At 35.2% G+C, this 12,054-nt stretch overlaps 1 protein-coding gene across 1 annotated transcript in view; it reads right to left on the bottom strand.

Annotated features, from left to right (window-relative positions):
- Positions 1–7,785: 7,785 nt before the first annotated feature.
- Arih1 (ariadne RBR E3 ubiquitin protein ligase 1) overlaps positions 7,786–12,054 on the bottom strand; it is a 120,861-nt gene continuing 116,592 nt past the window's right edge. The window contains exon 14 of the mRNA XM_027925737.3: positions 7,786–11,140. Within this exon, the coding sequence (XP_027781538.1) occupies positions 11,056–11,140 (85 nt within the window). The 3' untranslated portion in view covers positions 7,786–11,055. The remainder of the gene's footprint in view (positions 11,141–12,054) is intronic.

The raw sequence follows: 12,054 nt of genomic DNA, 5'->3' as shown, positions 1-12,054 counted from the left end.
TATAGTATATATAAGTAAGATATAAAATAAAAAGAGTATTCTAAGAGTACATATTATTTAGTGTTGCACTTTCCAATAAAGTAGCCACTGGTAATAACTGTCTATTTAAATTCATTAAACAAAATTAAAAGTCTATTTACACTAGCCACATAACCACTAAGTACCTACCATATTGACCAATTCAGACAGAGAATATTCCTGTCATCATAGGAAGTTCTATTGGACAGTGCTATTCTAGAGCAACAAAGAGAATGAAAATGTTTGTAGATCACATAGTCTCCACTTCTTCTTTCTTCTATTTATAAACTTCAAATAATGTAAATCAAACAGGGCATGGTGGCACACATCTGTGATCCTAGCAACTCTGGAGGCTGAGGCAGGAAGATTGCAAGTTTGAGGTTAGCCTTAGCTTAGGCCCTAAGCAATTTAGCAAGATCCTGTCTAAAAAAATAAAAAGGGTTGGGGATGTAGCTTAGTGGTAAAGAATCCCTGGATTAAATAAATCCCCAGTACCAAAAAAAAAAAAAAATGAATTAAAATTTAAAAAAATAAAAGTAAAAATTCTTTCAGGTTTGTACAAAAACACTCAATGGGATCGATTTGGCCTATGGGACATAGTTTGTCAATCCTTGAAATATACTATTTTAACATAATAAAAACCCTATGATAATTAATAGAAACAGAAAAAAATTAGATGAAATTTAACAAACTAAATTTTATCTTACTAATAAAAATTCCTAGCAAACTAGGGCAAGAAGGGACTGGGGTTGTGGCTCAGTGGTAGCGCACTTGTCTGGCACATGTGAGACACAGGGTTCAATCCCTAGCACCACATAAAAATAAATAAATAAAATAAAGGTATTGTATCCATCTACAACTAAAAGTATATATATATATGAACTAAGCCAAGAAATAAATTTCCTTAGGTTGGTAAAGGACATTCATAAAAACAAAACAAAACCTTACACTTACCATTACACTAACTGGTAAAACAACAATACCTTTACTCCTATTATTGAGAACAAACAAGGCAAGAATGTTTTTTGTTTGGTTTGTTTGTTTGTTTTTGGGTTTCAGTACTCAGGATTGAACCCAGGGGCCCTCTACAACTGAGCTACATCCCCACACTTTTCAAAATTTTGAAACAGGTTCTTGCTAATTTGCCCAGGGGGGTCTCAAACTTGCTATCATCCTGCCTCAGTTTCCTGAGTGGGTGGATTATGGTGTGCAACACCATATCTGGCAAGATAACTGTTTTTATCACATGTATTAAACATTATAGTAGATATTGTAGCCAGAATAGAAGAGCAGACAACAAAAGGCACAAAAATGTGATTTACAGATCATATTTTTGTGTATATATAATACTGTATGGATTCTACATTATGTCTAAAACTAATAAATAATCTTAGCAAGGTGGCAGAATTTGAGATAAATGTACAAAAAATTGTAATTTGATATACTAGCAACAAATAAAAACCTGGAATATAAAACTTAGTACTTAAGCCAGGTGTGGTGGCGCATTCCTGTAATTCCATCAACTCAGAAGCCTGAGGCAGGAGGATCTCAAGTCCAAAGACAGCCTCAGCAACTTAGTAAGATCCTTTCTATATATATTAAAAAAAAAAAAAAAAGGTAGGGGGATGAGGATGTAGCTCAGTAATTAAGCACCTCTGGGTTGAATCCCCAGTACCAAAAAGAAAAAATAAAAATAAATAAAAATATAAATTAGTACTTAAAAAATCAAATACCTGAGGAAAAACAATCTAATGAAAGAGAGCAAGTCCTATAAGGAAAGCTACAAAACATTGCTATAAAAATATTAAAGAAAATCTAATAAATGACAATGCACACCATATTCATGGCTTAACTGACTTAATACTAACAAAATATTCAATCTTCTTAAGTTGACCTATAGATTCAATGAAACCTTATCAAGATTCCAGCAGCCCTTTCTAAAAAATAAGACACTCATCCTAAATTTTATATAGCAAAGCAAATAATGCAAATAATCTAAAATAACCAAAGCAATACATTTTTTTTAAAACTGGGGATTGAACCTACAGACACTTTACCACTGAGCTGCATTCCTAGTCCTTTTATTTATTCACTTATTTATTATTTTGAAACAGGGTCTTGCTAAGTTGTTGAAGTTGGCCTCAAACTTGTGAACCTCCTGCCTCAGCCTCCCAAGTGGCTCAGATTATAGGTGTACACCACTATGCCCAGCTAATCAACTGATTTTCAACCAAAGTGCTAAGTAGATCTAATGGGTAATGTAAATCTTTTAAAACAAATGTTACAGTAAATTGAATATTCATGTCAAAATAAAACCTCAATGTTAACAAAAATTAATTTGAAATGGATCATACACATAAATTAAAGCTCAACCATAGATGTAAACCTCAAAATTATTATTATTTTTGTGTGTGCCAGGGAATGAACTCAAGGTCACTCAGCCATTGAGCTACATCCTCAAAACCATTAATTTAAGATGGATCAGTATGTCTGGCTACAAACAGAGTTTTTATGTAGGAAAAGACATGAAAGATACTTAGTAAAAGATAGATATGCAAATAGAAGATAAGCATATAAAAACATGCTTAATATCATTAATCATCAGGTAAAAGTAATATAAATTAAAAAGCCAAGTTATATCATTCCTGCTAAAATAGCTAATATAAAAAAAATTAATAGGGGCTGGAGATGTGGCTCAGGTGGTAGCGCGCTTGCCTAGCATGCGTGAGGCACTGGGTTCAATTCTCAGCACCACATAAACACAAAATAAAGATACTGTGTCCACCTAAAACTAAAAAGTAAATATTAAAAAAAGCATTAATAGGAAATGTTGACATATGTGAAGCAATTGGAACTTCATATATCACTGAAAGGCATAGTAAAATAGTAAAACCACTGTAGAGAAAAAGAGTGCAGTTTTATATAAATACAAGCTTACCATATCACCTATAAATTTTTTACTCTTAGGTATTTATCTAAGGGAAATGAAAACATGTATTTACAAAAAAGTAAAAAAACAAAAACACAAAACGCTCAAATTGCCCCAAACCAGAAACAGCCTACTCAAAAAAAGAGATATACAAATTGGGGTACATTTATACAATGAAATGCTATTCAGCAATAAAGAACAACCTACTGATACACACAATATGGATGAGTCTTTAACATGTTATAAATGAAAGAAACCAGATGCAAGAGTATGTGTTGTATGATCCATTTATATAAAATTCAAAACAGGCAAAACAAATCATCAGTGATTAAAAACCATCAAGTGATCACTGGAGTGGGATGGGGCTCAAAGAAGATTTTAAAGGTACTTGATGAGAACTTAATTTTAATATTCTATAGCTTTTTCTGGGTGGTTATTACACAGATGTGCACCATGGCCAAAATACCAAACTGAACACTTAAGATGTGTATGCAATTTACTATAAATAAATTTCTATATGTCAATTTAAAACAAGGCAAGAATTCCTATTCTGGGGACATCTGTTTCCAACTCTTTGCTAACCTATCTGATCTGCTCAATTCAGTGATTTGGGGGTGTCTATCTGTTCAGGGTTAGGTGCTTGATAATGAAATTTATCTTAGAGGGCACACAATCCAGTTTCCCCCCAAAACAGCATTTGGAATCTGTAAATCAATTTTACAGAACCAACAATCATATTTCCATTAGTTGGTGTGCAAACATTTTATCACTGTAAGGCACTGACTTGTACTAAATATTTTACAAGAACACATCACAGAGTTCTTTAAAAATACATTTTTTAGCCTACTTTATTGCAAGTTGGTCAGAATGAAAGGATAAAAACTAATTCTTTAAAATCATGCAAAACACTATCACCAACCATTAGGCATATTTTCTGGCATCTGCTGCCAAGACTTTTACAATATTCCAAATTAATATAAGGATTTTTGGATACAAAATATTTCCTATTCAAACCAAGCATCTTTACCAAAGCAGGTGGACACTCAGGTCAGTTTCATCCCTTATTAGAAAATTCTAGCATTTGCCCTAGATTAGGTAAAAATGAACCACAAGTCAGGATATGTGGGTAGGAATTTATTAGCAAGCAAACAACTTTGTTCATACCAGGAAGACCAGCTATTAAATTATAAATGACTTGAGAGCAGGTGCAAGAACAATTTTAGAGCATTCCATAAGGATGTCTACTGCTCAAGTAGGCTCACAAAAGGTGCTCCGTAAATGCTGATTATCATTTTATGATGCTGTTCTCCAAGAAAATGGTGATCTGCAAAGATGGGAATACACAAAGCAAGAGATTTTCCCTGCAAGAGAAAACTAGGACATTCAAGTAGCAACTTTGGATAGGGTTTCCAAAAAAATTTAGGACAAAATCCTGCTCTGTGTTTGCTCAACTGTCAGGAATCTCAATATTGCTAACCAATTCCACAGAGCCTGATCCACATTGCACAAGGCCTAGATTCAAAATTCTAATAGCCATTTAATGTGCACTGAAGTGGCTTCTAGGGCACTGTTTTGTTATTATGCATACAGAAGGAAACTGAGATCATTAGAAGGAAATCCAAAATCTATAGGAACACATTTTTCAGCGTAAGTGCTTCCTTTATAGGGAATACACTGTCTACAAGAGGTTAGTATACAGGTTTTGTATTTTTTATAACCACACCCCAGATTTTCACCCTGAAACTTGAATACTCTGTGGTGAAAGGTAGGCGGTTTGAAGGGTAAACATCAAACTTTTACACATATACAGTTAATAAAGAGAAATTTATATCAAATATTACTCAGGTTACTGTAGGCGTAGAGAGTCAATATTAACTGAAGTTAAGACTGGTCTTCCGGAAAGGGCTTGGAAATATGGAGCCTTGTATTTCTTCTCAACTCTCATTAAATTGCTAGAATGTCTCCCAAATGTGGTTGGGGGTGCATGTGTAAGCAGTATATCTGTGGTTACTAACAAAAGTCACATGATTTTAACAGAAAAGAGCTATAATTAAGAATTGATTATTGAGTTTTCAAGGCAATCTATGGCTGAAAATCCTCTAGCCAGTGCTTTTGGGTAAGGCTGTTTGAAAAGCAATATAGTGTAGTGGTCAAATGTGGCTCCAGCTCTATTAATTGGCTAAGTAGTCCTGGGCAATCCTTTTTTTTTTTTTTTTTTTTTTTTTTTGGTGTAGAATCATGGTTAAGGGCTTCAGAAAAATCAGCAGATCCTTTGTTCACTGCTGTATCTCCAGTGCCTAGAATTTTGGGTGTTGACTGAAGGAACCTAGGTTTGAAACTTCATTCTACCACTTGCTGACAGGATGACATCAGGGAACTATGCACTTTCTCTATTTTCTTATTTATAAAGTGGGATTATGAATTTAAAGAAACAGACATGATACACATAATAAACACTAATAGCCATAATGACCTATTATATACTAATACTTACATTTACTTAAAAAACAAAACTTTCCTGGCATTTGAGTTTTGTAAGACAACTTCTATGATGCATATAAAATTAACCATGATCACGAAGATCAGCCTTCCTATTCACTGGGGTAAGCCAGGTTTGTTGATGATCCTGCACAACGAATCTAATTGGTTCTGTCTACCTGTGTCTGTCCCAGCCTCAAGCTATGGGGTAAGGAACAGGAAAATCAGAAACTACTGGATAGAATGATGTGGATACAAATGGCAGACAATGCCGGTGTAAGCATCAAAATGGCTGTTCCAGTTCCTAGGTATGATTCTGCATTTGGGAGTCTATAGCTCTTTTTTTCTGAATTGGCACCGATGTGCTTATTATTTATAAGTAGGTTTTGTCCACCCCTACCCCTGGACTGAGGATGGAACTCAAGGGCCTCATGTGTGCTAGCCAATCATTCTTATCATTGAGCTACAACCCCAGCCCTTTCTATTTTGAGCCAGTCACACTAAGTTGGTCAGCAAACTTGCTATCTTTAGGCCTTAGTCTCCCAAAGAGTTGGGATGGCAAGTGTGCACCAATGCTCCTGTAGCACCTCCACTTTTATTTGACCGTCACAATATTTTCATAAAACACAGCAAAATATAATTTATCATTTCTCAGACCTTATTCTTGTCGATAGATATCTCAGTTTGAATCTTCTGAACTACTTGAGACCTTGGATTAGCATATCCATGGTCCCATGAATCATATTATTGTCTGAAAACTGCTTTTCACAAGAATCTCACATTAGTAACTTTTCCATTCTGCTGAGAGAATTTTTAGCTGCTCCAAAAATGGGATTTAATTCCACACACACACAATTCTAAAGTTGTCTTCCTGTTTATTTCTATGTTGGACATTTGACTGATTTCCAATTAAAACATTTCTGAGTTGCAAATCCCTTAAAACAAATCAAATATGCACCAACTTTATCCCCAAAGAAATATGAAAATGAGGGGTCCACATTTTCCTGATTCTGAAGGATCTAAGACTTTCCCATGTTTACTGTTTATAATCTTCTTAAAGCTCCAAAGGTCATCCAATTCCAAGGATGAAGGCTGAAGTCGAATGTATATCTGTGTTTGGTGCATTTTCAGTTATCAGTAATAAAATAAATCTTGTATCAAGGTCCAGTAGACTACCCAAAATTATTTATACTGAAAATAACTAGATAAATAGCTATAAATTAATTGGGCATTACTTATCAAATCTAATCATGCTAAGTCATTTGTTTTCAACCATCACATAGGATCACCTTTACATGAGGACTAACTACCCTAATCTGCTTGATGAAAAGTGCTTCTCTTCTATTCATGGCTAGTTTATTAACAATGAGGCAAAATATAGGATATTAGCTGTAAATTCTGCCAACGACAAATTAAGTTCAGAGATAGTATACAACAATATTCTCTCAGTAGTCGTGGTAGGCATTCATGTAGTGTTGATGTCGTTTAAAAATACAACACTATAGTAAAAAAACTACATTTCCTGATCCTGAATACTAGGCCATTCTGAGATTAGAATAAGAAAATTATACAGACTACTGTAAAGTCCAATGCTATTTGGTCCCAGACTGAAGGATATTGTGAATTCTAATTATAGATCCAACAGACCAAATTAAATTGCCCCAAAATCTGGACTTAGAATAGCAATAACTCTCCAACTTTGAGACCTTCTGCAAGACAAGTCTCCTGCTTCATCCCTATCAGAAATATCAGCTTCTAAGAGAGAGCAAAATGGAAGTAACATAAAGGAGTTTTGAGGCTGAGAATGACTTTTAATGTACCTATCTTTTTAAAAAAATTGATATTCAGCCTAGGCACAGTGGCACATACATGCCTGTAATCCCAGTGACTCAAGAGGCTAGGCAGGAGGAAGCAAGTTTGAGGCACGGCTCAGAAACTTATCAAAGCCCTAAGCAACTTAGTGAGACACTGTCTCAAAATTAAAAAAAAAAAAAGGGGGGTGGGGGTGGGGGGAGGCTGGGGATATAGCTCAGCAGTAAAACACCCCTGGGTTAAATCCCCAGTACCAAAATAAAATTAAAAAATAAAAAACCTGATATTCAAAGATCTACTGAGCATCTAATGTGTACCACTGTTACAACACAAACAGCAATCTAACTTCAATGTTCAAGACACAGAAACTGGAAAGCTTTCAAAAAATACTCTAGAAGCTTCATTTAACCAAGTCCTAAATGCAAAGAAATTGAACCAAATCCTGATATATTAAGTAGGAACAGTGAATAAGGTACATAATACATACAAGTGGCTGGTAGCCACCTATAGGTCATTTTTTAAACTCTAAAATAAACATAAGTAACTAATGGAATAACAAAATAAAAGTTTATTTTATTAGAATTAGGAATGTTCTTTCCCTCTGGGCAACCTGAACAGTCCAGTTACAATGAAAATCTAAGAACAGTTATTTCCACAGCACAGGGTGCTCTATGCACAAAATTACAGGGTTAGGAGCATTTAATCAATTTACCGATCTGATTGTCTCACCAACCCACCCCATCCCATCCCCCAAGTGCTCTATACCGGGATATATAGCTAAAAGAATTTGTCACATTAAGTCCTTTCCTCTCTTGTACTAAATTTCAATTCCTAATCAAGGCTGAACCACATATTACACTGCAGATGCAACCATTTCAAATTAAGTCAGTCACTCTTGGATCTGTTGTATATGTGTGTATGTATACACATGTGCATTTAATGTATTTATTTAAACACACATAAAACACATACAATCTGGGTCGCAGAAAAATTACACAAAATTTAGTCTGATGATATTATATGCTACTCCATTTTACCACTATTGTTTGTATCCTGAGCTTTGGATCAAAATTTTATTTTAAATCATTTAAGTCCATCTGCTATTCAATGAATTGTTCAAATGAAGCATGCACTTTTCAAAAGACAATATAACTGACCTCAAGAAAACAGGGAGACCCTGGTGCTTACTGTGAATAGAGCCCTCTGATAGACTTAGGTGAAATAGGGAAGCTGTTATACAATATGGCTTGCCTATCCCAGCTAGGGGCACTGAAGTTAACAATGAAAGCAATCAACTCTGGGAAGTCTGTCAAATACAGAGATAGCTGTTAAAAGCTTGGAAGTAGAAAAGACAGTTCACCTTGATCCATACGAATTAGGAAATGCACCCACAACTGCAATAACCTCAGGTAGTATGCCAACACTGGAACTAAAAAGCATCTCTAGAAAGCACTGTTCCTCCATGGGTGGGGGCTGATATTATTAAGTGCACACACTGTTTTTGTATACTTGTTGCAAAGGGAGCATGTGAAGAGAGTGTAAGACACTCAAACCTAGATACTGCAAAGATTTTTCTTTAAACACCACACATACACAAAGCATTTTGAGGGAGTCACATCATGTGTCTACATAGCAACTCTGTTTGCTTTTCAAAGTTACCAGAAAGGGGGAGAAATCTCTTTAGTTTTGATAAATGTCTTGTAAAATTGGTGCAGTAATTTAAAGTAAAATAAAGTCAAATGGATGATTGGTGAAGGAAGAGAAGAGGGAAGAAGCAGACAGTGAGTTCAGATTTGCACCTGAGGTGGCAAGGAAGGGGAAGAAAAAGAGTACAGATAAAGTTGATCCTAAAGCAACAAGTGGTTTAAGAAGCAGCATAGTACACTCAGCAAACATTCACTGATTTTTGATGGGAAAAGAACAGTTGCAAGTACATCTCATGTAACAACCTTTTCTAAAAGGAAAAGTAGGGTTGATTCAGCAAAGCCTAACTTAGGCAAAAGGCCAGAGGAAAGTGAACCTACTTCCCAATGGAGTAATAAGATGTACAATGCAAGAGCAGACAAAGCTGCCTCACAAATGGTAAACACTCCCTAGGCACAAGACATTTAAAGGAAGACAAAGAGGTCCTTAGCCAAAACTGGTCTTAATATTTAGACCTCTTAATCTAGTTGCCTAGTTCACTCTGCACGCTTGTATAAAACTGACAGATTTAGGGATGCTGACCTGTTGAAAAATATCACAGCCAGAATGGCCTAAACAGGTATATAGTTAATAAAACCACCACCATCCTTTACTTTTAACATAGCTCTTAGTAGAAATTTCATAAAAATGGACATCACAGCTAAAATGCATTATTAATTCTCTTATCTGCTGACAATAGAAAAGAAGCAAACTCAGTGATTTCTAGATAAATACACTGGATGGGAAATATCATGTTCTAGGGGTGTTTGCCTTCAAACTGAACCCACAGCAACACACACAAGCAATTTCAATATCTGCCATTTTAAATTCACAATTTGAGACTATGTGAATGGCTATTTATTTATATTTAAAGCAAAAACATTCTATTTGACACCCTAACGGAGAGAAGGGGTAAGACGAGCCAAAACTAAAATTTTGAAAGGCTCAAAGCAGCAATTAAAGGAAAACAAAAACAGGAAAAAAATAATTCTGAAATGCTTCCTCTTGATGTGAGGGGGAGCCTAAGAAGCCTATAGCTGTGTGCATGACATGGGGCACACAAGGAAGGCCTGGGGAGAGGCATGAAGCCATGGAGGGGGGAATAAGTTGGGAACAGGATCATTCATGAACTGAGGCAATAAAACTTCCTGTTGCAGTCTTTAACAGGCCACAGAGAACTTACTCAGAACTTGACTGCCTTGTTCCTGATCAAGAGCTGGGAATTCTGAGGCCTATGGCCAGTAAAAGACATAACAAAACCAGAAAGGGCAAAGTAACCTCAAGAAAGGGAAATTGAAGAGCTCTAGTTAGGTGTTCCAGAGGTGCTAAACAAACACACCTTTTATCCCAACCCCAACCCTGGAAAGATAAAGCAAACTAAAAGAAAATGCACAGCAAATAGACATAATCTTGAAGATTTTTAAAGAATAAATATTTTTTTGTAATTAAACATTATGCAAACACGTGCCACGCTTGCTTTATCCATGCATATGCGCTATATACAATTTTGAAAAATACTGTGTTGTCCTCTTGTTTTAAAAGTCATATACAAAGTTTTTTTTTTTGTTGTTTTTTGTTTGTTTAATCCTCTTGCTGCCTACCCCCTTCCCCATCCCAAGAATTTTCTTTACAAGGAGCTAATCATCATTCACTCATGACCTTGGGGTATGAGAGAAAGAGAATCAGTCTGTGTGTGTGGGTATATTTGTATGTGTAGGGGAGGAAGGGGAAGAGGTACTTTACCAAAGTACAACAAAATGGCTGGTTTGGACATGAAAAGCAGTGTCAAGGAGCTATTTGAAATTTTAACTGTACTACACTTAGGAAAAAGAAAAAGAAAAAAGGAGTCAGCTTTGAGAATGAAGCTACGTTACAAGTTAAAGTTGGAGGGCTTTTAGTGTGTCTGTCACACTTTTGTTGGCGGCCTAGAATACTGTTGTACAATGGTTTATCTACCTTTTTTATTACAATATAATTTACTTAAACTTTCCGTTAACAAAACAGAATTCTGGTACTACAGACCAGCGGTGTCAGAATAGGCTTAGTGCCTCCTTGTTTGTGTTTTTGTTTTGTTTTAATTGCATGAGCACTCTAGATGGTAAAGTTTTCAGAGTTCATTTTATGCAGGGCCATTCTCAGTCCTCAATGTACTCCCACAGATCTTTTTCATAGCCTTCATGCACATGCTGTAACAAAACCCTTCGTCGACTCTCACAGTATCTGTAGTCAAAGAGAAAACAAAAACAAAAACAAAAAAACTTGTCGTCAGCCTCCAATAATAAAAAAGAGGCATATACTTATTTTTAAGCACCCCTACAGTTTAACCAATCACCTGGCATATTTTCAAGGTCTAGATGTATAGACACATCAAACAGCTTTTAATGCTATTGAGTATTTTTTTTTTAAGTTCCAATTTCCAGACTCTAATTTTACAGTCATAAACTGTTTCAAGTTCTGATAAACTTAATCCCACAGTCCTGCAGTTAAGTAACTGTTTCAGAAAGGAGTAATTTCATGGGTTATTTATTCACAACAATAAAGTCTATTAATTATGAAAGTTCTAAATACAATGAGGTAGCTACTGTTGGCTAAGAAAAGTAAAAATATTAGTAAGGATTAAATTGTATTATATTCCAAACTCTCAGTTTCCTATTACTGTTAAAAAAAAAGATATTGTCATTTACCAAAAACTATTGGGGAAAAGAGCTTTGTGTTGAGAAATCAAAAATTTTACATCTGCAGCTTAAGAGATGGCATATCTTTGAAGTATTTTTTATTCCCATGACAGAGTATATCTCTCCTTAAGAGAGAAAGAAAAAAATCTAAAAATTCTAAAAAGAAAGTTTTATAGCTCACTTGTCAAGAGCCATGATCCAGGATTCCCAGGATAACACCATTCTATTCTCACCCTTTCATCATAATGAACACTTTTCCTTTTTAAGCTCTTTTTTCCTTATGGGGTAGAAACTGAATAGTTAAAAGCTAAACTGAAGTATAATCAGCCATATGGTAAATGGTTGAATTTCTCCTCTATGCTTCACCAATATTACTATCTGAAACTTGTTGCCCAATAGACACAAGAAATCTGTGGGAAATATGACAGCCTCTTGGTACTGGTTATATTAAACACAATT

This window comes from Marmota flaviventris, chromosome 2 (genome assembly GCF_047511675.1).
Source record: "Marmota flaviventris isolate mMarFla1 chromosome 2, mMarFla1.hap1, whole genome shotgun sequence".
In the NCBI taxonomy this organism is placed as follows: Eukaryota; Metazoa; Chordata; class Mammalia; order Rodentia; family Sciuridae; genus Marmota; species Marmota flaviventris.
This window is presented reverse-complemented; position numbering and strand designations above follow the sequence as displayed.